Source organism: Suricata suricatta, chromosome 2 (assembly GCF_006229205.1).
Source record: "Suricata suricatta isolate VVHF042 chromosome 2, meerkat_22Aug2017_6uvM2_HiC, whole genome shotgun sequence".
Lineage (NCBI taxonomy): Eukaryota > Metazoa > Chordata > Mammalia > Carnivora > Herpestidae > Suricata > Suricata suricatta.
In genome coordinates this window covers 134,261,486-134,288,864 of record NC_043701.1, presented here as the reverse complement: position 1 = coordinate 134,288,864, position 27,379 = coordinate 134,261,486, and the positions used below count along the sequence as shown (strand labels likewise).

Sequence of the window (27,379 nt, the reverse complement as noted above, 5' to 3'; positions counted from 1 at the left end):
TTTCTAATTTTTACTATTATGCAAAATGCTTCAGTGCACATGTGCTAGGAAACTCTAGGATATCTACATAGAATTAGCTTGTTTTTCCATGCAGCTTATAATAAGTTTTTCAGGATGAAAGTTTTAACTTTTGGTTTTTAATTTATTTTTGTGTATGTTGTGAGGTAGGAATCTAATTTTATCTTTTTCCACATGGAAAAAATTTCCGATTTTTTTCACATTAAACTAAAATATTTCATATCTGTATCCTCTAACAGATAAAGACTAAAATAAAAATGAAACACCCATAACCACAATGTCATTATCACACCAAACAAATTAATATATATTTTATCTCTTATCCATGTTCATGTTTTCCCAAATATCTTTTCATAGTCAGTTTCTTCAAATCAGGATCAAACAAGGTCAACAAATTTTATTTCATTGACACATCTTTTACATCTCTGGTCTATTATAGTTCCTTCTCTCCTAATTTTCAATGTTATTTATTTATTTATTTAAGAAACAGGGTCTTTTGAAAAATCCCACATTCTGGGGTGCCTGAGTGGCTCAGTCAGTTAAACATCGACTTTGACTCGGGTCATGATCTCATAGTTCATGGGTTTGAGCCCCACATCAGGCTCTGTACTGAAAGCTCAGAGCCTGGAGCCTGTTTCAGATTCTGTGTCTGCCTTTCTCTATGCCCTTCCCCAACTCATGCTCTGTCTCTGTCTTTCAGGAATGAATAAACATTAAAAAAAATTAAAAAGAAAAATCCCACATTCTAGATTTGGTTGACTGCATCCTTCTGGTATTGTTTAACATAGTCATCTATTCCTATAAACTAGTAACTTGATTTAGATGCGTTATTAGATTCCAGGTTCAATCCTTTTGGCCAGAATACTTTATAGGTGGTTCTATGTACCTCCTATTTTATTACATTATGAGGAACACAATATCTGGTTGTCTAATTTTTTTATTATTAGATTTTATTTTTTGAAACAGTTTAGATTTACAGAAAAACTGAGCAGATAGTATGTAGATTTCCTTTATTTTCCCCACCTCCACTCTTCCAGTTTCCCAAATTACTAACATTTTGCATTAATCTGGTATATTTGTTGCAGTTAATGAACAAATATTGGCACCTTATTACTATTATTATTATATTATTATTTTTTAATGTTTATTTATTTTTGAGAAGGAAGAGCAAGAGTGGGATACAGACCAAGAGAGGCAGAGAGACCCAGAATCGGAATAGGCCCTGAGCTGTCAGCACAGAGCTTGAGGTTGGGCTTGAGCTCATGGACCACGAGATCATGACCTAAGCTGAAGTCAGATGTTTAACTGACTGAGCCAGAGAGACACCCAGGTTTAACTGAAGTTCAAAGTTTATTCAGATTTCTTTTGTTTCTTACATTTTTTCTATTCCAGGACCTCAACCAAGCTATCGAGATTACTCACTTTTAATGATGTTAATTTTGAGCAGTTGGTTCAAGTGTTTTCAAAAACATAGATCCATTGTGAAGTTATCCATTCAACCTTTCTCTCAATGATTTTAGCATCTATTCATAGTCATTACCTAGTAAAATGTTTCACTAGGAATAGCAAAACTGTGATGTTTAAAATTCTAGGATTTCTTTCTACAATTATTAGCTAGAATTCTCCTATCGAGAACTTTGCCTTTCCAACCATTTGGTTACTTTTGAAATACTGTACAATTTATCTCGTATAGATTTTAATGGTTCAAAACATTAATGGTTCTAATATAACCACAGGATATGTGTAAGAAATTCCAGTGACTTTTAATTTTTAAATTATTTGCATAAAAGCACAAAGAAAATATTTTATATTGCTAGTGTAGCTTTCATCTCCCTGTAAGTAATTTCTGCTATTTATGCAGACTGCACAAAAACATGTTAAAAGGCTAATTAACTTGCTTAAAAATAAAAACTATCATATTTGTTTTGAGCCAAAAAATTCCAGGCACTTAACTGGCATTAACAATTAGTCCTCATAGATTTTTTGAAACTTAGTTATAATAATTAATACTATTCCTAAGTAATCTGTATGTTGTAGTAACAAGTAACAGGATGGTTTATAGCTGAGCTACAGAGAGTAAAAGGAAGTGGCCTGAGGGAATTCAATACTTTAAAAACACAGGCCTATGAAAGAGCATTAGCAATGAAAATATAAAAGAATGTGACTCCTTCTCAAAGGTGTGGCATGTTGGTTATTTCCCTTCTTCCCAATACAATCTACTTGTAGAAAGCAAATTTAATTTTCTAATATTAAAAAACATTACATAATATTAGTACTATAGAAAAAGAATAGGGGCGCCTGGGTGGCTCAGTCGGTTGAGTTTCTGGCTTCGGCTCACGTCATGATCTCGTGGCTCGTGGGTTTGAGCCTCGCGTCGGGTTCTGTGCTAACCGCTAGCTCAGAGCCTCGAGACTGCTTTGGATTCTGTGTCTCCCTCTCTCTCTGACCCTCCCCTGCTCGCACTGTCTCTCTCTGTCTCTCAAAAATAAATAAAAAACATTTAAAAATTAAAAAAAAAGAATAAATACCTAATATTCAGTCAAAACTTGTTTTCAATAAAACACAGTGATCTGTTGGGGTCTAGTCAACAAAATATTCTCCATGATTCATTGTCTACTTCATTTTGTGCATAAATATCAAAGCCACAGTTGTTTAGAAATTAAGAGGGCATGATCCCAAAATTTAAACAGACATTTAGGGGGTTGTTGGCTAATTCTTGAAGGAACTTTTCACATTGTCCTCTCATGAACAAATTAGAATGTATGTCCACAAAATTGGACATATACTCAATTGAATATGCTAGACTTACATAATTCATGTTGATAACTTGTGGAGGTAACAGCTGAGGATGAGATAAACATGGAATGGATAGTGAAGGAGAGAAATGCTGAGGACCAATTGTGGCCTGAGACGAACTGTAGGTAGGGGAGACCATAGCTCAGCCCACTAATCTTCCACTTCTAAGCTTCCTCTTAGGAAAAGAAGCCTACAGGATCTTTGGCAAATCTGCTTCCTGAACATACATGGAGATGGATCAGCATAGAACAAGAGGTGGACTGTAGTAGTCATGGGAGTGCCCTGCTCAAATCTCCCTTCTAGAGAATCTACAGCAGGGAGCATGGCTGATTAACAGTGGACACACTTTGGGTTCTAATGCATTTATATTCGGCCTTGCTTCCCCTAAGCTTCTTCCAGTCAATCATAGAGCACAGCAGGAAAGAAGAACCAGTCTCTCCCTGCACAAAGTGGGATTCCTTTTAGCAGCTACCTTAGCTCAGGGACTTCCCATTGGCCTCGGTTGTCTCAGAGCTTCTCTACAGGCTTTTTTTTTTTTTAATTAAAATTGTTTTTCAATGTTTATTTTTGAGACAGAGAGAGAGAGAGAGAGAGAGAGAGAGACAGAGAGAGGGTGAGCGGGGGAGGGGCAGAGAGAGAGGGAGTCACAGAATCCAAAGTAGGCTCCAGGCTCTGAGCTGCCAGCATAGAGCCTAATGTTGAGCTCCAACTCATGACCCGTGAGATTATGACCTGAGCAGCAGTTGGATGCTTAACCAACTGACCACCCAGCTGCCTCAGAACTGCTGTACAATCTGAGGCTCCTCTCACTCCATCCTTCCTTCCCTCTTCCCTGCCACGGATGTCCTTGCACCACTCTCCCTGTCTACTCCTACTCCCTTTCCTTTCTCTTTCATTAGCACTCCCTCCAGTAAATCCCTTGCACATCTAATCTCTGTGCCTGCTTCTCCATGGATTTAAACTGATACACTTTAGCCCATTAGATTAAACTCACAGATGTTTATAGCAAGTACAAACAATTTATTGAAAAACTATATAGATCAATAGATGACTTACAATTAGAACACTACTTTAAAAATTAATATTAATGCAAATTTACATGTAAACTGTAGAATGGTTTTAGGGTCTTAAAGAGCGATCACAATTTCTCCTGAGTTTTTGGTCTTAGAAGGTACATCTATCCACTATGTAAGTGCCATTCTCCAGTTTGGGGATGATGTAATTGTGTACAGCAGAACTTTCTTTCTAAAACTATTTATAAATTTTATGATAAAAGCAATTCATAATTCAAGTTCTACTTTTCTACTTGTTCTTTGCTCTTAATGGTGACTGTAAAATATTATGGGCCTGTGTTTCTATGTCCTGTTAAGTAAAGCATATTGGCAGAAGTAGAAACAGAAAGTAAAAGGACTAAAGAAGTAAAAGAAACATACTTCATGGTTTATTAGTATTTTTCCTCATCCTGACAGCAATACTATAATTTTGGTGTATTTTATTTCTGGTGCAAAGCAAAAACAAATGGAAACAATAAACCCTAGGCAATCCCCAAAGCCAACAGATGCTGGACCAAATTCACTTACCTTGTGTCTCACATACTGTTCTATACCATGCTGAGAAAGCTGTGGATTCCTTGAGTATTTTTGTTTTGATCTCCCAAAAGAAAAATTAGTTTTAGTCATTTGGCTTTGGACAAAATCATATGATGTCCATAAAGAACAACGAAGGGAAGTTTGATTTCAGAAAAAAGAAGTACCATTATACTTTCTTGGCTCATTTTTAAGTCCTACACCTTGGAAGATATCCAGCATTTAATAAAAAAACTTCATATTACGTTGTTGACAATCAGTATCAAGAATCAAAATGATACTGAGTTGTTGAAATATCAATATCAAAAATGATACTTTTACATTGTAGTAAAATGGCTTCATTTTCTCTAGAGTGATTATAAACTGTGACTCTAGGTTGACATAAATGTAAATGTAACAGAAATGTAAATATTAGATCCTAATAATTTTAACTGTTTTAAGGGATAAAAATTAGGACTTTATGGAGATAATGCTGCTTGGTGTGTATGTGCAGTGTTCATTTTTATTAACCAGTGAATGTAATTAAGTGCAAATACTTGCAAAGGACATCCATTTATTCCATTAATGTTTACCAATTTCCCACAATGTGCCAGGTACTATTCTAAGTGTTAGAACATTTGAAGATCCTTAAAAGGGGAGATGACCCCTATTTGGCCTAGAGACACCTTTAGCTCAGTTATTCTTAGAAAGTAGCAGTCTACTATTTTTGCCTTTTGATTGAGAACTTTATGTGGTATTCAATCCTGGAAAGTGTTGTTCATGTCAGTTCTCTTTCTGTACTATTGGGCAAGTTATGTCTAATAACTAACAATTAGGACACCAATCTGCTGAGTGCCTTTGAAAAAAAGTTACCACATCTGAAGAAATTCTGAAGAAAAGAGAAAAAACAAATAGAAGGAAATTTCAAAGAAATAAATCAAGACGTTTTCTTTGAACCAAAGGACAGATGTCCTCTGAAAAAGGACCTATTGAAAGACCTTTAGAAAGGCCCACAACAGGGGACATCTTTCTCTTGGAGAAGACCCTAAGAACTTTCAGGGGATAAAAAAGGTCAAGAATTAAAATTGCATCTCACTTCTTGAGACCAACACTGGAAGCTAGAAGACAGTGGTACAATGTCTTAAAAATCCTCAAGGAAAATTCTATTTAAAAATATTTTATTTATTTTCTTTCTTTCTTTAATGTTTATTTATTTTGAGAGGAGGGGGGAGAGAGAGAGAGAGAGAGAGAGAGAGAGAGAGAGAGAGAGAGAGAGAAAGAGAGAGAGAGAGATTGGAGAGAATCTCAAGCAGGCTCCATGCTGATGTGGGGTTCATCTGACAAACTGTGAGACCATGACCTGAGCTGAAATCAAGAGCCAGATGCTTAGCTGACTGAGCCACCCACATGCCCCATTTAAAGATTTCATTTTTAAATAATCTCCACACCCAACGTGGGCCTAGAGCTCACAACCCTTAGATCAAGAGTTCCATGCTCTATTGACTGAGCCAGCCAGGTGCCTTGGGAAATTATTTCTAATCTAGAGTTTTATACCTAGTCATATAATCAGTTAAGCATATAGCTGGACTAAAGACAATTTCAGACATATAAAATCTCAGAATTTTTGCTTTCTTTCTTAGGAGATTGACACCAAAAAGAAACAATAAGCTACGAAAAAGAAATCACTGATTGAAAAGAGGGAAAAAAGCCAGAAGGACAAAGGGTCTAGGTACTAGGAGATCTATCAAAGGAGAGAGATGAAGATGATATCCAAACTGATAATGAAGTAGGTTCACAGATGACAGCTGTACAGGAAGATAAGAAAACAACAGATAGAGATGGGTTGGAGGGGAGGTGGGTTCTGACAGGCACAAAAATTGGAAATGATAGCTTTTCTGATGAGTTTGAACATATCAAGAGAAAATATATTCATATTAAATATTTATTTAGTGACCACTTGAACAAGATACTACTTTCATTGAGCTTTCATTCTAGCATAGGGAGTAAGGTAATAAGCATAATTAATAAAGTTTATATTAGAAGGCAGTAAAAATATGAAAAAAGAACAAGTAAAATTGGGTAAGGAAGATTATAATTCCTCTAGGTTGAGGAGAAGAGAGTGTGTAATACAATTTAAGATGTATGATGAAGCTAGACCTCACCGTAAAGTGACATTTCAGCCAAGACCTGAGGGGGAATTAAGAAATTAGTCATGTGGCTGTCTGGCAGGAGAACTTGCCAGGCAGAGAGAATGGCCAGAGGGGATAAAGAAATGTGAGAGGGGTAGATGCCAGAGCGGCAGGAGGAAATGAGGTCAGAGAGGTACAGGGTGAAGAATATGTCACGTAGGGTCTTGTAGATCACTGTAGTAACTGAGGTTTCTCTGAGGGAAATGGAGACCCATTGTAGGAGTGAAATGGTTTTTCATTTTAAAATGATCGCTCCAGGTGCCATGTTAGAAAAGACTCTGCAGATAAGGGTGGAAGCAGGGAGATAGTACAGAGACAATTGCATTGCCGAAGGAGGCAATTATTCCAGTAGTTCAGGCAAGAGATGTTGGTAGCACAAACTACCAGGGCTACATCTGGTGTATGTAAACTACAGTGGTACATCTGCTGAAGGGCTGAAAGGAGAGTTAGTAATAGTCACATAAAAAAACTAAACAGAGTTAAGAAATGAGTCAACTATTAACTATAGGAAAAACAAATATAAGAAAGGAAAGATGATTATAATAGTCCTTATAACTCAGTTTCGAATAATGTTTATTGTGTCATAATCACCTAATGTTATGTTAGGTGATTAAATTAAATTAACAAAAATGTTAACTTAACCAACTATTATCATACGGTTATATTGGGAAGGCATATGGTGAGGGTATGGGAGTATGGCTAGTTTCCCCACATGGAGTCCCTGCATATCACGTTAAAAAAAAAATCAACCCAATAGGAAAATGTGCAAAGGATATAAACAGACAATTCAAAGAAAAAGAAAGGATAAGTGGGTCTTAAACTTATAAAAAGAAGTTCACCTTCCTTCAAATAAAAGAAAGAAAAATTAAGACACTGAGATATCACTTTTTACCAGTTAGATTCGTAAAGATTGGTAAAGTTTGATTAACACTCTGTGTTGGGGAGAATATGGGTCAACAGGCATTCTGAAACATTCTTGTTGGGAGTATGAATTGGTATGGCAATTTGGCAAAAGCTATCAAAGTCACAAAATGTAGATAGATACCTTGTTTGGGCTGGACATGGAGGGACACCCAGTTATCCCTCTTCAAGGAAATTCTTGTTGTCTGTGCTGTTGGAAGGCAGCAGGCAATCTTCAACTGTCAGCCCCTTCAAGTCTTGCTTGACTGCAAAGAGTTGCCTCATCCAACGTCATGCCTTTCTGGGGCAGTGCACACCCAGCGCCAGATGGAGGAGGGGCACAGACGAAGTCATTTTCACCCAATGCAGGCTGATTCTGTTAGGTCATCGGCTCCATAGCTTCCCTTTAGGGGTGGAGGAGGCTGAAGCGGGTGCCTCAACATTTTTCTGCCTGATCCCACTTTCTCCTCCCTTCCCATGGGGAATGGGCAGAGAGAGGCACTAAGGATCCTAAACAGGCTCTGTGCTGACAGCAGAGCTGATGCAGGGCTGGAACCCACAAACCGTGAGATCATGACCTGAGCCAAAGTTGGACCCTTAAACCAACTGAGCCACGAAAGAGTGCCCCTCTTTTTTCTTTTTTAAGTTTATTTATTTACTTTGAGAGAGAAGGGAAAAGAGAATCCCAAGCAGGCTTCGCTCTATAGGTTCAGAACCAGATGCTCTGCTCAATCTCATGATCCAGAGATCACGATCTGAGTGAAAATCGAGAGTCCAAGGTTTAACTGACTGAGCCACTCAGGCGCCCCTTGAATTCTAAATTTCTGTCCCAGAGTCTGCTTCTCAGAGAACCTAACTTTTGATTCACAATTTGATTTCTAGGAATTTATTCCACAGATTACAAACACATAAACAAATATGATGTATATTCAAAGTTATTCATAGCAGATTATTTGAAACAACAAACATTGGAAAATGTCTGATTAAACAAATCAGATGACTGATTAAATAAAGGCATATCTATACAGTGGAATACCACATGGCTGTATAATAAACTGAGGAAGCCCTTTGTATAATGATATGAAAAGATCTTCAAAAATGTATGTGTATGGGGGCACCTGGGTGGCTCAGTTGGTTAAGTGGCCAACTTTGACTCAGTTCATGATCTTGCGGTTCGTGGGTTCAAGCCCCGCATCTGGCTCTGTGCTCACAGCTCAGAGCCTGGAGCCTGCTTCAGATTCTGTGTCTCCTCCTCTCTCTGCCCTTCCCCTGCTCACATTCTGTCTCTCTGTCTCTCAAATTTAAAAAAATGTAAAAAAAAAATCAAAATATATGTGTTTGTATGTGTAAATTTGTATATGCATGAAGGATGCATAAAAACTAACATTTGTTGCCCCAGAGTAGATTTGGGTGTCTCAGGGACAGAGGTGGAAGGAAGACTTTTCATAGTGTACACCTTTGTACTTTTTAAAACCTATTTGGTTTTTTTTTAATTTTTCAATGTTTTATTTAATTTTGAGAGCAAGAGAGACAGAGCCCAAGTGGGGGAGGGGCAGAGAGACAGAGGGAAACACTGAATCTGAAACAGCCTCTCAGCTGTCAGCACAGAGCTCAATGTGGGGCTTGAACTCACAGACCCATGAGATCATGACCTGAGCCGAAGTCAGACGTTTAACCGACTGAGTCACCCTGGTGCCCCTGTACTCTCTGAATTCTAAACTACATGATTGGGTTATATAATGATTAGAAAAGACTTACACTAGTTGAATTATTTGTCTTAAAACTACATATAAAAACCTATGTATGTGCTGCTTTGAGAAAATAAAAATTAAATTAAAAACTACCTGTTACATAAGAAAAAAAGGAACAAATTGTGCAGAATGATTTCCATTTTAGAAAAAAACTGTCTACACATACAGATACACACATTGATAGAAGCATGGAAAAGAGTCTAGAAAGAATCAAAGCTTAAGAGTAGTTATTAATTCTCACTTGTTTGAATTAAGGGAATGTATACCTTTGTATTTAAAAAATAATTTTTAAAAATTATGACACAAATTAAACTTAAAAATAGGGAAAAACTCTGACTTATCAATTATTATAGAGAAATCTTCAGATGATGCTTACAGGAGATTGAAAACTAATAATTTGAGGAAACTGAAACACAGATACCATCTTAGCTTTGTCTTGCTTGTTTAACCTTCATTCAACTGAATAACTGGCTGAATTAGTCAATTTCTTAAAACCTCTAGAATAAAATCTCAGTTGTATATATATAAAGTCTCTGTAACTGGGCTTAGGAAATTGGCCTTTTAAACTCCACTGCTTTTCCTCTTATCGGCTGTATATAATCAGCTAAAATTATAAAATGTAACTGCCACTTGATTTTAATAATGATAGTGGAAATAAAAGGACTAAAAACAGTGAAAAGGTTCATGATAAATGTTCTAGTCCATTTTGGAATAAATTTTAAGAGAGAGAAACTGGAGAGCCCTTAAATTTTTTTCTTTTTGTAAAACAATTTAAACATACAGAAAAATCGCAAGAATAGGACAGAGAACTCCTGAATACCATTTATTCACATTCACCAACTTTTAAAATTTTGCTACATTTGTTTTATTATTCTCTTTCTAGATATCTTGCTTTATTTTTTCCAAATGATTTGACAATAGATTGCATACGTCATGCCCCTCCAGCTCTTCATCCATTAGTCTATATTTACTAAGGAAAAGGATACTCTTTCATATAATTATCACATAGTTACCAAATGTGGGAACTACTTTAATCTACGGTCCATATTCCAACTTTGTCAATTGTTCCAATAAATATTCTCTAGCATCTCCCCCCAACTGGCACAAGTTCCTGTTGAGGATCATATATTAACTTCAGTAGTCAAGTTTTTTTCTCTTTTAATATGGAGGAGTTAGTTCCTCAGCATTTTTTTTTCATCTTTCATGATATTTATTTCATAAAATGTTCCCGAGTATGGGTTTGTTTGATGTTTCCCCATGATTAGATTCACGTGATATGTCCTTCTGAGGCTATCACATCAGGAGGCACATGATCACTGATGAAAGTGTTGCCTAGTTTCTCCACTGTATAGTTACTATTTTTCCCTTCCAGCAAATACACAGTATGTGGGGAGATACTCTGAAAACGTGAAAACATGCTGCTCTTCATCAAGATCCATTGATGATGTTTTCCCAAACCAATCTCTTCTACAATAGCTGCAATTCTATCACTCTCTCTGTATGTAATCATGGGCACTCTCTCTTTTTAGGAACATCTTTCCCTTTCCCCTCATTTCTCTCTCTTACATTAATACAGACTCATGGATTTTATTTTATTCAATGGACCATAATTCATTACTGTTCTTATTTTGGTACTTGAGCTATCCCAGATTTGGCCAATGAGAGGCTAAAAATGGCTTGTGGACATGCCCCCATTTTAGCTGTGGCTAAAAATGGCTTGTGGACATGCCCCCATTTTATTTTCTGAGCATTCTTTATTTCTGGCATTAGATGTCTCAGGTCATCTTGTTCCTTCCTTCCCTAGTTCTCAAATCAGCTGTTTCTCTAATAAGCTCTGGTTACTTTCCATGGAGACAGGTATTTAGAAATCAAGATCTGGACTTGGAACTTTTAAGGTTTTGGTCATAAAATCAAGCGGAATATATATTGATTTTTACAAATCATCACATATATGGCTGATTTAGCTATTTTGGTTTTTTCCCTTTGTGGTAAGAAAAAAGGAAACTTTAGCTTGTTTTGGGATTTTTCTTATTTACTTGAATTTAATTAGCTCTGGCTACAATTATTAGCAAAGAACGCTCCCTGCAATAGTAACTTTGGATCCTACATGTCTATATAGCTATTCAAATATAGTGTATCATCAAAAGGAATTTGTGATGGAAGACTGCATAGGTTTTGAAATACCTACTACCACATCATCTGTGGAACACTGTAGGCAAGTGTAATGCAACATGGGGCATCTCACTGAATTCATTTTAAAGAAATTGAATCAAAGCTCCATGAACTAATACTTTCTACAGTAGGTGCTTGTTGCAAAAGATTTTTTGCTTTTTATGGTGCTGTGATATTGGAAATTGCTGTGGTAACATCTCATACTATTATTTTTATTTGATAAAGGCAAATGAACTATACAATGCTTGAAATACATACATCAATTTCTATTTTAACTGAATGAAATTAAATATGTACTCTGTCTCTTGCTAATGCAGATCTTTCAACAGTGATGTACTTTTCAAATATTGAAGATGAAATAAAGAAATCATATTTTATGTGTGATAGTACTAGAGGCAAAGATCAAATCCATTTGTTTGTTGCACGTATTCCTCATTGCATGGGACTCACTTGGGTCGCTTTTTAAAAATCCAAATTCCTACATTCCTGAGCACCACCCTGGCCCCCTCAAACAGCAGATCTCACAGTCCAGGAATATGTATTTTTCAATTTCCAGGCAATTCTGAGATATATGATTTGGGAACTATTGAATGTGGTGAAAAATACATTTATACCAGGATGTAAGTCTCATTATATAAATAAGCTGCCCAAGGGCAGGAACAGTGCTTCTAAATTTTTATTAGCTCAGCACCTATTATGAGCCTTGCCCGGAGTAGGCATTTAATATATGCTTATGAAAATAATTCTGACCTCAAATTTTATAGGAGTCTTAATACCTAATTTGTGCAGGGAATATAACCCACTTTAGGGATAGTCTATACTCATGTGAGAGGAACTACTTTGCACAGCAACCTGAGTGACAGTACTGGATTGGTGGACTGATTTCTAATGCAGAAGTAGTTATAGCCCTGAATTCTTCTAACTTACCCTATGCTTCTGAAAAATGAAGAAAGAGTACTCACATTTATGACTGGTGTAATCTGTAAATTTTCTCTGTCTTGTTCCTCTTTCCACTAAATGTTCTACTTGTTGACAAAATGCCTAGGCAAGAAATAAAATAGTAGCTAACATTTGTATGATATCAGACAGCAGTTCTCAAAGTTTGGTCTCAGGACTCCTGAAATTCTTTCTGGTGACCCATAGCGCAAGACTTTTCCCCCAGTAATAATAAGCTGTTATTTGCCTTTCTCACTCTCATTCCAGAGGCTGCATGATATGTGTATCAAAAGAAATTAATGAAGAAAAGATATGAGAATTAGTTTCTTCTATAACCTGGACATTAAAAAAATTTATAGGAAATTACAGGCTGTTCTATTTTTTTTGGAAAATATAGTTATTATTCATAAAACATTATTTATGCCAGCATATAATGGGTTTAACATTTTTTAATGACTGAAAATTAAAACTTTTTTTAAAATTTCTAATATTTTAAGTATTAATAGGTATAGTACACATAAACAAAAGTGCTTGGAGTCCTCAATGATTTTTAGGAGAATAAAGGAGTCCAAAAAGACCAAGAAGTTTGAGAACCAGTGATTTATGTTTTTACCTGTTATTTAGTTTTATATAGACAAATATTAGAATTAAATTAAAATCAAAATTAAAATTCAACTTAATCTAGGAGCACCTGGGTGGCTCAGTCGATTAAGTGTCCGACTTTGGCTCAGGTCATGATCTCGCAGTTCGTGGGTTCGAGCTCCACATCAGGCTCTGTGCTGGCAGCTCAGAGCCCGGAGCCTCCTTCGGATTTTGTGTCTCTGTCTGTCTCTGCCCTCACCCACTCATACTCTGTCTTTCTCTCTCTGAAAAATGAATAAACATTAAAAAATTCTTAATTTAATCTAAAGTTAAATTACACCAACTCTTAAAAATGGATTTTAAAAAAATGTTTATTTTAGAGAGAGAGAGAGAGAGAGAGAGAGAAACTGTGAGCAGGGGAAGGGTAGAGAGAGAGGTAGACAGAGGATCTAAAGCTGATTCTTTTGTTGATAGCAGACAGCCCAATGTGGAGCTCAGACCCACAAACCATGAAATAATGACCTAAGCCAAAGTTAGATGCTTAACCAACTGAGCCACCCAGGTGCCACCAAAATGGATTTTTGTTCAAGGTTAAGTGTCCGACTTTTGGTTTCAGCTCAGGTCATGATCTCATGGTTTGTGGGATCTAGCCCCTTGTTGGGCTCCATGCTGGCAGCATGCGGCCTCCTCGGGATTGTCTCCCTCTCTCTCCCCCTCCTCTGCTCCAGCCCTCCCAAAATAAATAAACTTAAAAAAATGGATTTTTGTCCAATATTTATGGAATGATGATTTAACTTTCTTTTTCCCTTGTTCTGAGAAGCAGTTGACTTAGCTACTACTTAAGTTTCTAGGAGAACCTCAAGATAGTCCAAAATAATCTATGACACAACTTGAAATTTCCATTGTGAGAGGTAATAGGCATGCTGCCTTGGAAGGATATCATGATAAGTGTCTACAATAAATGGGGGAGGGTTTCTTTATCAGATTTTTCATTTAACAGTGAGCAGGCTCTAAATGGAAAGAGACAAAGAAAAGGTACATGTTGATAGTCGAGAAGGCAGTCAGCAAAGATTCCTAAGTCCTGTGGCAGGTAAGTTCAGAGGACAAGAGACTGAAGAATAGTGCTTAAGAGTCTAGATCTTGGTGTCCTTCAAATCAGGTTTGTGGCCAGTTACAGAATTTACTGCATTACCTAGGGTCTTAGCCAGCTTCCCCACCTGCAATTGAATATGAACAGTATCTGTCCCACAGGGTAGTTGTAAATAAACATTGGGTGGTATGTAAAGTGCTAGCACAGTGGCAACAATAATTTGTTGTTCTCAGGCTAGTGGGGAGGGAAGGTCCTCTGATAAGAAATGGAGAAAAAAGTTGTTTTGCCTATTTTACAATGTAACCCAGTGATAGTTTCATCTGCCTCTTTTTGCTTCAGTCAGCACAAAGCCTGAGGCCAGGCTGGAACCCACTAACCATGAGATCACTCAAACCCACTAACCGTGAGATCACTCAAACCGCTGTTAGATCATGACCTGAGCCAAAGTCAGACGCTTAACCCACTGAGCCACCCAGGCACCCCTCCATGGTTATATCCTTTTCCACAGTTCTGCTAAGGAAATTACTGAAGGGGAAAGTTTTTATTTGGAAAGTCCTCTGGTGTCACAATCAAAATATTTTTATTCTATGTCCCTAACAGGAGAGATGATCCTTTTCCATCCCCACTTCCGACAGCAACATCTTTACAGAAAAACACATTATTAGTAGCTTAGGAGCTGAGGTCTCCAACAGTGTTACTTTGCAAAGAGAGCAGCCGAAAAAACCCACATAGTAAGGGAAGTGGTAAGGTTTCTAAATTCAAAGAAGCTTCAAGGTCAGGAAATAGGGAAATTTTACTAGAAGCCAAACCCTAAATACAGTTTAAAAGAAACAATTCCCACTTCACTTGGTCCAGTTTTCTTTTCACTGACTTAGTCAACACGTAAACGGATTCTTTTTAACTTACTTGTGTGTATACACTCTTTGTGTGTATGCCGGGTTGAGTCAGGACAGGAGGGCACCGGAGGAAATGCCTGAGAATTTCTGGCAGCCCTTTTCGCTTTCCCGCCTCAATACTGAGGGGGCGGGGCCCGAGGCCGGGGCGGGGCGGGTTGCTTTCCTGGCCCCGCCCCAACCCTAGTTCTCTGTGCCCCTCCCACACGCATTTCGCCATGATCCCAACAGGCCCAGCGGCTAGGAGAGTCACGTGAGGGTGGGCGGTGGATGTGGAGGTTTTCCTCCGCTGGTTTTTCGTCTCTATGGTTGTCGGAGGTGTGCGTCTTTGACCCAGAAGCTTTGGGAGCTCCGGCGGACAGGTAAGAAGGTGTGAAGGGCCAGCCATTTAGGGAAGGCGAAAGGGAAGGCAGGTTGAAACAGCTTTAAGGGATCTGGCCGGCAGTGTGTTGGCTTTGGGGTCTAGCCACTTCTCTGGTCGGGCGGCATAGCTGTCTTCCCTGATACGCTCAGTTCTGGGGCTTGAGATGAGTCCTTAGTCGAGCCTGCTTCCCGTCCTCCGCTTTCTTTCACCCCACCTCGTCCATTTTCGCTGTCCCGGGAGATCTCCTAGTGCAGTTTCCAAACGCGAGATTCACTTGGGCGCCAATGTCCCTCTCTTTTCGGACAACCTGGAGACGCACACGTAGACTTGACTGGTGTTGCTTGGATTTGTTGATGTGGATGGACGTGGGTGATGGAGTTTACACTTAGATCTCTGATGGGTAGAAATACTAATTATTGAATCGAAAAAAGAAGTAGAAAATCAGTGAGGACCCGAAGGAGCAAAACATAGTGCAGGCTTCTTGGGCTGTTCAGTTTTTTATCTTTTATGATGCTTTCCGTTTTCATTCTCTCCAAGTTTCCTTTTCACCATCCTGTCCTGGCCCACCATAGGATGTTTTGAGAATGAGCCGAATGTTACTGACTTTATGTAAATGTTGGGAGAAGAGTTTAAAACGGACTTTTCTTTAAGTTGCCGTCTCTGCAATCTTAGTTTCTTTTACTTTCCTTTCAGATGCTTAGAAAGTGTTGTATTTGTAAATGTAAGAAGAATTACCATTTTATGGCCAAGGGACTAGAGTAAAATATTCCCCCTGTGGTACCTGGAAAGACTCACTTTCTTTGTTATTTTATAAGTGTTTTTATTTTCGGTTTTTGGGTGGTTTGGCTATACCTTTGTTAAAGTGCCCCTTACGTCCTGTGTGCAAGGAGAAGAAAGGAGTAGAAGAAAGGAGTTTGCTGACAAAGTGAACCAGTGGGATTGATAGATGTAGGAGAGTTAAAGTTTAGAGTTTAAGTTAAACCAAATGACTAGTAAAACATCAGCATTTTGAGACATAGGTATCTCCCAGGATGATCAACATGCTGTCTTTCTGGTGTTGGACAAGGTAATGAAGTTGTTGAATATCACTTTGTCTTAAAAACGTTTTAGAACTTTCCACTTGTTTGTGAGAAGATGGTGCTGGCCTCCAACTGCTCTTTATAGGTGATTATCTCTTCCACTTAAAAACATCACTCTGGCCATCTAATTATGTTATTGACACCCTTTGAGTGTCCTTACTGAAAACTGTAAAACACAGAGTAATACTAACAAAAAGTAAAGATTCAGGAATTGATTCTGTCTTTGGGAAGAAGGGGAAAGAGTAATAGAGGCTAATAAAAGCAAGAGAACAAAAAAGCATATATTGCTACCTTCCTTTATAATTTAGGGACCATTTACTATATTCAGTAGACTTTTTACATTCCCATGGGTATGACTGAGACTGACTTTCCTATATATAAGAGTAAACAATGGTATGTAACTTCTCCCACAATGAAATATTATGTGAAATAATTATAACTGAAAGATTTAACTGACCCTTCAGGTCTTATATTATTTAGAATTAATTATTATTTAATTACTAAATTAATTGATAAAGTTTTAAACCTGATTTGGTCACCTTAAATCTTACTTTTACCATTTGAGCAATTTTTGTAATTCAACACTTGCTGCATGTTAGCCAATATTTTCCATATAGAGTTGTTTAATATTTTTCTTTTTGTTTTAAAGTTTATTTATTTTGAGAGAGAGAGAGAGAGAGAGAGAGAGAGAGAGAGAGAGCGAGCTAGCGCGCGCGCAAGTGAGGAAAGGACAGAGAGGGAGAGACAGAATCCCAAGCAGGCTCCACGCTGTCAGTTTCAAGCAGGCCTAACATGGGGCTGAACCGCGAGATCATGACCTGAGATGCAGTCAAGAGCGTGGCGCTCAGGGAGCCTGGGTGGCTCAGTCCTTTAAGCATCTGACTTCGGCTCGGGTCACAATCTTGAAGTTTATGGGTTCAAGATGGGTTTATAGAACTTGAAATTTAAACTCTTTAAGTAGCTGTTGTTACATGTTTAACCCCTGTACTCTGGTGTACTCAGCTTTTCTAACTTTAGATATATTGTGTACTTGCCAGTTTGTTAAAATTGCTTATTATGGAATTTTTTTTTTTTTACTGGAGGTGAACTTAACAAATTGCAGTTTTATAAATAGTAAATTAAAAAGTTTTGAATATTTAAGTGTATGTATTCAGTATAGTTAAATGCTTGATTCTTTTAATTATTATGTGGCAGCCCGTCCCCCACTGCCACTCTGTCTCTCTCTCAAAAATAAATAATAAACATTTTAAAAAATTAAAAAAAAAAGAAGTGAGGGAGAGAGAGGGAGACACAGAACCTGAAGCAGGCTCCAGGCTCTGAGCCGTCAGCACAGAGTCCAATGTGGGGCTTGAACTCATGAACCATGAGATCATGACCTGAGCACCAGTTGGACACTTAACTCACCGAGCCACCTAGGTTGACCCTCAGAATTTGATTTTTAACTTCAGCTGACTTTGATATCATCTGACTTTCTCCTAATGATTTCTGAGATGGCATTGAAGCACAATGATTAAGAGCAAAGGCTTTGGGATCAGAGAAACCTTCCTCTGCCATCTATCAGCTATGACCTTAGGCAAATTTCCTAAAAGCATTGAGCTGTGGTGTCCTCACTAAAATAAGAGTAATAATAGTGCTTATTGCAAGGGTTATAGAAGATCAAATAAGGTAACGGTATTAGGCATTTAGCATAGTACCCCTCACAGAGTACTGTTCACTAAATGCTAGCATTAAAGAGAATTTTGGACAACCAGTTGTTGAAAACAATTTTTTGAGAAAGTTGGAGAAATTGGAATAGAGGCTGGGTATTAGAACATACCAAGGAATTAATTTGAAAATTTTTAAGTGTAAGTGTGACATGATTATGTGGAAGGAAAGTCTATTATTTTTGGAGATATATTAAAATATATAGCAGTGAAATGATAGACTGTCTTGAGAGTTGTTTAAAAATGATTCACAAAGACATAATAAAAGGGACAGAAAAATTGGTCTTAATATCCATTTCTGCTGGAGAAGGATTAATAAGTACTATATTTACCTTCCTACCTGAAACAGCTGCAGAGACAGACAAAATATACAAAACAGTGGTTTCCTAGATTTTGGAAAGTGTGCAGCCAAGGAAGGTGATCCTTGAGAGATGGGAAACAAATGGGGTGAGCTCTGTGACCGCTCCGTGGCCTGGAGTTTCGCAGCTGTGGAGCAGGGAGGGGGATCCCAACCAGAGTACCGTGGTCTCCTCGAATTGACATAGCCTGGGGAGGCCAAGGCAGCTGGATTTGCAGGACAGAGTACTAGCGATGAGAAAGAACTTTGGACGTCTGCAAAGGCTCCCCCTCAAGTATTGAGTGGAGAACTGATCAGTGCGCACATGTGAGGAAACAGCTGAAGCTAGGAAAAGAACCACCTGAAAAGAATAGAGAACAATACTCACTCAAGAGGTTTTGCAGAGGCAGAAACAGTGTTTTTTTCCTATCAGCCAGAGTGGAAAATGTCTTTACAGGTCATCATGTAGAATACTCAGAAGGGCTTTGTTTTAGTAATGGGATAAAATTAAGTTGCTCCAGTCCAACCTAATAAACTTAAAAAAGCAAGTCCTGAAAAGGTCAAACTACTTCTAAAAGACTTGGTTATGTCCCAGAACTAAGCTCAAGAACAATCATAGGAATTCAAAAATATCTAGCACCCAACAAGGTAAAATTCCCCGGGTCTAGCATCCAATCAGAAATCACTTAGGCCTGGGGCCCCTGGGCGACTCTGTTAAGCATCTGACTCTTGATATCAGCTCAGGTCTTGACCTTAGGGTTGTAAGTACAAGCCCTGCATTGGGCTCCACGTTGGGTGTGGAACCTACTTTAAAAAAAATTACTAAGCATGTAAAGGAGCAGGAAAATATGATCTATAATGACAAGGGAAAAAAAATCAGTCAAAAGCAAAACTGGTGACAGGTTATAGAATTAGTAGGGAGGGGTATTAAAACAGTTTTTGTAATTGTACTTCATATGCTTAAGAAACTGAAAGAAAGATTGAATATGTTAAATAGAAGCATGGAAGATAGAGAAAAGACCCAGATGGAACTTCCAGAGATAGAAACTATAATGTCTGAGATGAAAACTACATTGATGGCGATAATGGCAAATTAGACATTGGGGAAGGAAATTCATACCGAAGCACATGAAGTATACAAAATAATCTATGAAGAGCTCTTGCTATAAGCACTTAATTTGACTCTGGTCAGGTTTTTAGATGTAGCTTGAGTTTATTGGAGATAAAGGGAGTAGAGAAATATTGAAACCATGCTATGAGGAAGCAACTAGATAAATCCAGAATTTGAGAAATTCTCCAGTATACCTTCCCTGTTCTCTTTGAAAATTAAGGTTGTGCTGTGATTATACAACATGGTGGATATACTAGTATAAGTGAATTGTATACTAAAAAGTAGAGAAAATGGTAAGTTTTACATATGTTTTACCACATTTTTAAAAAAGTACCATTTTAATCATTTTTAGGTGTGCTGTTGGGAGGGATTGACTTACCTCCTTTGTTCTGTATGCATCCCCATCATTCATTTCCAAAACATTTTCTTCTTCCCAAATGGAAAACTGTACCCATAAAATGGTAACTCTTCTTTTATTTCTCTTTCCAATCTCTGGCTTTACCAATCTACTTTTCCAATTCAGTGAAATTCACTAATGTAGGTTCCTCAAAGAAGTGGAATTTTATAGTATTTGTCTTCTTGTGACCGGTGTATTTCACTTAATGTAATGTTTTTAAGGTTCATCCATGTCATAGGATGTATTAGAATTTCCTTCCTTTTTTAAAAATTGTTTTTTATTGTGGTAGAATACACATAAAATTGACCATCTTAACCATTTTTAAGCGTATGGTTCAGTGGTACTAATCTAAGTACATTCAGATTCTTGGGAAACCATCACCAACATTCATCTCCAGAACTTGCAAACATATATTAAATACGTCTATTAAATAATGACTCTGTATATTACCACCTCCCCCAGGCCCTCGTAACCATAATTCTACTTTCTGCCTCTATGATTCCACCTCATATAAGTGGAATCATACAGTGTTCATTTTGTTGAGACTGATTTATTTCACTTAGTGAAATCTTGAATAACATTCATCCATCTTGTATTGTGTGTCCGAATTTCCTGCCTTTTTATGGCTGAATAATATTCCATTGTATACATAAACTATATTTTGTTTATTCATCTGTTGGTGGACACTTGGGTTGCTTCCACTTTTTGGCGATTGTGAATAATGCTGCTATGGGTATGGGTGTACAAGTATCTGTCTCTGCTTTCAGTTCCTTTGGACATAGTCCCCCAAGTGTAGTTATTGGATCATATGATCATTCTGTTTAATTTTTTGAGGAACTACCATGTTGTTTTCCATAGCAGTTACCTGTACCATTTTACATGCCCATCAACAGTGTACAAACATTCCAGTTTCTCCAGTACTTATTTTTTCTGTTCATTTCCTTGATTAGCAAGATTTATGACCAGTCTTACTTTGTATTTTAATAGCATTAAAAGGAAGGTATTTAGGTGAAATATATTTATATGTGTTTTAGTGAAATTTATATCACATAATATGGTACAATTTTTTAATAAAGTATTTTTTAATGTTTGTTTATTTTTGAGAGAGAGAAATAGAGTACAAGTGGGGTAAGGGGCAGAGAGAGAGGGAGACACAGAGGGGAGGGGAGAATCTGTAGCAGGCTCTGGGCTTTGGAGCAGTCAGCACAGAACCCCATACGGGGCTTGAACCCATGGGCCGTGAGATCATGACCTGAGCTGAAATCAGACACTTAGTGGACTGAGCCACCAGGCGCCCCTACGTAATAAGGTTTTTATATGAATTATCACATCAACAGCATCCTGTTATTACATTTCAAACAAACGTTTATTCATAATTTACTATGTATTGGACACTGTGCTCAGCTTTATACAAGCATTTTCTCACTTAATACTCTTCATAGTCATTTGCAGTAAGTGTTATTAACCCTGTTTTATGGAAGTACAAAGTTGCCAAGTCAGGAATCAGACACAAATCTGACTAGGGTGCCAGGGTGGCTCAGTCTGTTAAGTGTCAGGTCATGATCGTAAAGTTTTGTGGGTTCGAGACTGTCAGTGCGGAGCCTGCTTGGGATTCTCCATCTCCCTCTCCTCCTGGCCCCCATTTCTGCTGTCTTTATCTCTCTCAAAATAGATAAACTTCAAACAAACAAACAAACACAAATCTGACTTCAAAATGGCCAGGAAGAGGTCAAGTTAATAAGTTCTGGTATCTAGAATTAATGAATTAGCAGATTACCTTGAACTTTCTGTTCCTCAGTTTACTAAAACAAAAGAAAAGAAAACAATATAAACCTATCTACATGTTCAGTAAAGCTTTACTTTATGATCTAATTTTGCTTTCTTTAAATCCTAAAGTTGAATACATCTTCAAGTAAGCAGGGAAAACCTTAAAAAGAAGTACTTGTTTAAATAGAAGTTGGAGTAAAGGTAAAAAAAGACAGGACAATATCCAATGAAATATCTAATATTGCTGTCAGCCTAGCAGGTTCATTTCTAAAGAGAACATAAATATAGACAGATTGCTATAAAAGTGTATCGAAATAATTCCATGAAATTGTTGTTTATGTTGAAAGAGACTTCCTTTGGCAGAAATATTTATTATTCTTACAACTTGGTCCATAGTACTAATCAGTTCTTTGCTGTTGAATGAGACTAAGTGGACCCACAAGTGAGATCTCATGTGGAATTATTGTTCCATTTTAATCCTGGTGCCCCATTTTCCATATCTGAAAATTAAATAGTACAAATGAGAGAGTATTCATTGAAGCACTTATAAAATACAGAGTTTTCTGCAAGTGCAAGGTGACATGCTTATTAAATATTGATCCCTTGGCTTCACATATCATTTCTATATCACAGCAGGATTTAGAGCTTTTCATTTAATAGGGAAGCCCATAAAGTGCGCTAACTTCTCATTCTGTGGTACATATAATGCACTATTGTTGATCAAAGTTTTATATTTTCCTTATTTAAAAAAATTTACTCTTCCTCTCAGTGTCAGCTTTTTGTAGAGCTAGGCTTAGTCAACTGGTACTTTTATTATACATTCCCATGTTAAAACTTTATGGACAAAGCAAGCATACTTAGCAATGAAAGAATTAGCTGATTAGCAAATTACAAATGAGGACATGGTTTACATAGGCCATTTAAGGTTTATGCTGTTATATGATTAAATTAACTCAATCTAAAAGCTTTGAATGATGTGTCATTAAAAATAAATTTTATGTTGTATATATTACAAATACATATGGCATATATAAAGATTACATGAAACATATATGTACACTTTAAGATTTTTAAAAATATTTATTTATTTTTGAGAGAGAGAGAGAGAGACAGTGTGAGGGGGGAAAGGGACAGAGAAAGAGAGAGAGACACACACACACAGAATCTGAAACAGGCTCGGAGCTGTGAGCACAGAGCCCGATGTGGGGCTTGAGGTCACAAACTGTGAGATCATGACCTGAGCCAAACTTGGACGCCTAACTGACTGAGCCACCCAGAGGAAGCCCCTGTACACTTTAAAGAATAATTATAGAAGTGTACTGTGTAGGTAACCATCACCCAAGCCAAATAAGAACACTCCCATCACCCAGAAGTCCCTCATGTACCTTTCCCTGATCACAGCAGCCTTCTTCTCTTTTTTTAAATTTTATTATTTTTTTAATTAAAAATTTTTTAATGTTTATTTTTGAGAGAGACAGAGTACAAGCAGGGGAGGGGCAGAGAGAGAGGGAGACACAGAATCTGAAGCAGGCTCTAGGCTCTGAGTTGTCAGCACAAAGCCTGATGTGGGGCTCGAACCCATGAACCAAGAGATCATGACCTGAGCTGTAGTCAGATGCCTAACCGACGTAGCCATCTGGGCACCCCAGCCCTCTCTTCTCTTTAGGAGACAAATTACCACCCACAATTTTGGTGATAATCATGGTTATTTGTATCACTCAACACCTTATATAGATAAAATCTAGCTATGTATTTTTGATAATTTGCTTCTGCACTCAGTATTATATTCATGAGACTTACCATTGTTACTTGTAAAACATTTTTGGGGAGATGTAAGTTTTGTGATCCTTTATCTTTGTTTTTTTCCTTTTATTTATTTTTTGCGATTCTTTATCTTTGTTTTTTTCCTTTTATTTATTTTTTAGTAATCTCTATACCCAACATGTGAATCTTGAGATGAAGATCACATGCGCTTCCTACTGAGCCAACCAGCCACCCTTCTCTGTTTTTAAAAAAAAATATGTTTTATATTGAAGTAAAAACATATAAAAAATAAAGATATACTTTAATGAATAATTATGAAGTGAATCCCTGTGTTTTCATTATCCTGGTTAGGAGTTAGGATGTTGCCAGCCCCTCAGACTCTTCCATCGCCATTGCCATGTGTTTTGTTCTTGTTACAGTTTTCTTCCTTCAGAGGTCACCCCTGTTATGACTTTCATCATTATCAATTTCTCGGCTTTCCTTTATTTTTATGTTAAACAATATGGTTTAATAGTATCTTTTCAAATATTGTAAAAATGGAATACTGCTGTGAGTTTTCTTTTGTTTTTTGTTCCTTTTATTCAATGTTTGTAAGGTTTATCTTTTATTATATATAATGTGGTTCATTTGTATTATTACCATATAGTGTTCTCTTATGTGCATGAACTCTTTTTTTTTTAGCATCTTTTTTTTTTCCATACTATTTTCTTGTCAAATTGTTTTCCATACAACATCCAGTGCTCTTCCCCATAAGTGCCTTCCACCATCACCACCACCTCTTTTCCCCCCTCCCCAAACTCTTATTTTTTTATCCATGTAACTGTCAGTGGGACATTTGGGTGGTTAATAATTTTTGGTTACCACAGTGTTGCTATGAACATTCCCTTACATATCTGTACATTTCTCTTTTTTATTTTTCCTTTCAATTTTTTTAAAGTTTATTTATTTACTTTAGTAATCTCTACACCCAACATGAGGCTTGAACTCATGATTCCCTAGTCAAGAGTCTCATGCTCTTCCGACTGACCCAGCCAGGCACCCCCTCAATTTTTGTTTTTCCTTTTTAAGGAACTGGTAATGTAGTTTGGCTCTTAGTCTAATGATGCTTATATGAGTAATAACTGTTTTGTCCCTCTCTGGACTTAACTTTGTAGTGTTTTTTGATGTCTTTTGGAATGTTTTTTTTTTTAAATTTTTAATGTTTTTATTTATTTTTGATACAGAGAGAGACTGAGCATGAGAGGGGGAGGGGCAGAGAGAGAAGGAGACACAGAACAGGAAGCAGGCTCCAGGCTCTGAGCAGGCTGTCAGCACAGAGCCTGACGCGGGGCTCGAACCCACGAAGGTGAGATCTGACCTGAGCCGAAGTCGGAGGCTTAACCGACTGAGCCACCCAGGCGCCCTGGAATGTTTCTTATGGGATCTTTTCTGATGCCTTGTATGGTTTTTTTTTTTTTTATGGTTGCTTTTGATATACTTTATCAGTCTTTTATATTTAATTTTTTGTCATTGTTTTAAAAATTCTTCATACTCTGATGTCATAAAGATGTTCTCTTATTTCATCAGCTAGAGACTATATTTTTCCTTTTATACTGAACAGCTTAATCCACTTAAAACTGATATTGTGTATTGTGAATCCATTTAATTTGTTCCTTATGCATACTTAGTGTTCCAGCCTCATTTATTGGGAAGTCTCCCTTTTCCTATGGATTTGGTATCCTGCCTTTGTCATCCAGGGTGTATCTATTTATGTGGATATGTCTTAGGGCTTGAAGTTTTTCTTCTGTTGTCCTATTTGTCCCTATCACATTGTCTTAGGTACTAAGATTTGTGAGGAGTTTTAATTAATATTAGAGCAGGATCTCCTACCTTGTGGGTTTTTTTTTTTTAACCCACCCAACCATGTCTTAGCTTTTGTTGGTCCTTTGTACTTCTATATTCATTTTAGAGTTTGTCAAGGTCCACTAAAATTCCATTAGGATTTTCACTGGGATTGCATTGATATTGTTGTTTACCTTGGGAACAAACTTCATCTTTATAAAATTTTGTTTTTCAGTCTATTAACATGGTATTACATTTCTTTAGGTCTCCTTTATTTAATTTTTTTAAGGTCTCCTTTAAAGCAGTCTTTCAATAGAGTGTTATAATTTTCTGTATCATTTTTTGAACATCTTTTATTAGATTTATTCCTAGGTCCATTATACTTTTGCTTTTTAAAAATTTTTAATTGTTGAGATAGACACTTAATTTGTTCTTTCTTTCCTAATAAATGTATTTAAAGCTAAGTATTAAAAAAATTTTCTTTATCATTTATTCATTTTTGAGAGACAGAGCATGAGTGGGTAAGGGGCAGAGAGAGAAGGAGACACAGAATTCGAAGCAGGCTCCAGGCTCTGAGCTGTCAGCCCAAACAGCTCCATGCGGGGCTTGGACTCACAGACCACGAGATCATGACCTGAGCCAAGGTCAGACGCTTAATCGACTCAGCCGCCTGGGTGTGCCCCCAAAAATTTATTTCTTGAATGTTTATTTATTTATTTTGAGAGAGAGAGAAAGAGAGAGAGAGAGAGAGCATGCGTGCATGCGCACAAATAGGGGAGGGTCAGAGAGAGAAGGAGAGAGAGAGAATCCCAAGCAGGCTCTAGCAGGCTCTGCACTGTGTCAGCACCAAGCCCCAAAGCACCAAGCCCCAATCTCAAACTCATGAACTGTGAAATCATGACCTGAGCCGAAATCAAGAGCCAGACGTTTAACCGACTGGGTCACCTAGCTACTTCTTAAAACTACTTTAGGCTCGCTCCACGTGGATCCACTGTGTTGTTGAAGTCTGTGAGCCCGAGTTTAGGCTGGCTGGGCCTAAATTCGTAATAAAGCCCTTTGCTTTTGCATGCGTGCTTCGGCCTCCCTGGCAGTCTCTGGTTTTTGGGGGCGATATTAAAATCTGGGTACAACATATGGGGGCTCGTCCGGGATATCCCCCCCCCTCAGAGCTCCTGGGGCCCCGACACGTTGGGCCTAATTGCCGGCGGGTGAGTGCACTCATTTTCTTGTCAGTCTGTGTCTAAGTCTTTCTTGTTTGTCTGGTCAGTTCTTTGTGTGCGCGGGCCCTTGTGCGTGGGGCCTAGGCAGGAGGTGGCCGAAACGACCTCCGTGGGGTCCCAAAGGGGCGAGGCGGACGCGCTGTGGAAGCTCGGGACCGTGGGTGCCGAGAGACGTCTGGACCCACTGTGGAGGCAGGGAGGTAGAGAATAAGTCCTCGTGAAAGACCGAGGCAAAGTGTAATTCCTCCTTGGCGAGGGGTGGCCGAAACGACCCCATTGTTGAAGCCCAGGGGACCAAAGGGGGGCAATTGGAGTTTGACTCCCTTGGTCCAGGGTGTCCCCACTGGTGGCAGCAGTGTGTCCCCTTTAGGTACAGCGGAAGACTGGGGCAGGTCTCTTGTCGGACGGACTCCAGAGTATACACGGGTGAGGGCAGGTTTCGTGGCTCTGGTGTCAAAACGGCCTGCTGGCAGGGGGAAACTGGGCTGGAGTAAGTAAGTCTCCCCTTGCCAGGATTCTGGTGGCTCTCTGGAATAGGTCGTGCACCAGCGGAGCAAGGGAAAGCTGGGTGCCCTTGGCTTAGCCATAGAGCCAACTTGTGTCTGTCTCTTTGTGCATCAGTTTATGGTGTGGTATGTTTCTGTGTGCTTTGTTTGTGTAAGTCCTCCTCAGGAGGGAAACAAAGTGTCTGAATTCCACAGGCAAGCATCGTTACCTGTCTGCATTCCCGGAGATACGAGTGGCAAGTGCGGCATCTGTTTGAGACACAGGTGTAGGTAGGGCACTCACTCGTGCAAGTGGCAAGTGCGGCATCTATTGGAGATACTGGTGTAGGTAGGGCACTCACTCGCGTTTGTGTAAGGTTTGAGAGAGGGTTCCTGTCCCGTGGCGCTTGCAGGGACCCCAGAGAACAGGAAAAGATTG

The 27,379-nt window shown here is 38.1% G+C and overlaps 1 protein-coding gene across 5 annotated transcripts in view; it reads left to right on the top strand.

The window, feature by feature from the left end:
* The first annotated feature begins 15,123 nt into the window (after positions 1–15,123).
* The window catches only part of MICU1 (mitochondrial calcium uptake 1), a 237,074-nt gene continuing 224,818 nt past the window's right edge, over positions 15,124–27,379 (top strand). For 4 of the 5 annotated variants that reach the window (XM_029931890.1, XM_029931889.1, XM_029931892.1 and 1 more), the window contains exon 1: positions 15,125–15,254. In XM_029931890.1, the coding sequence (XP_029787750.1) occupies positions 15,163–15,254 (92 nt within the window). In that variant the 5' untranslated portion in view covers positions 15,125–15,162. Of the gene's footprint in view, positions 15,255–27,379 lie in introns of all 5 variants that reach the window. The other variant, XM_029931893.1, reaches the window with a different exon arrangement.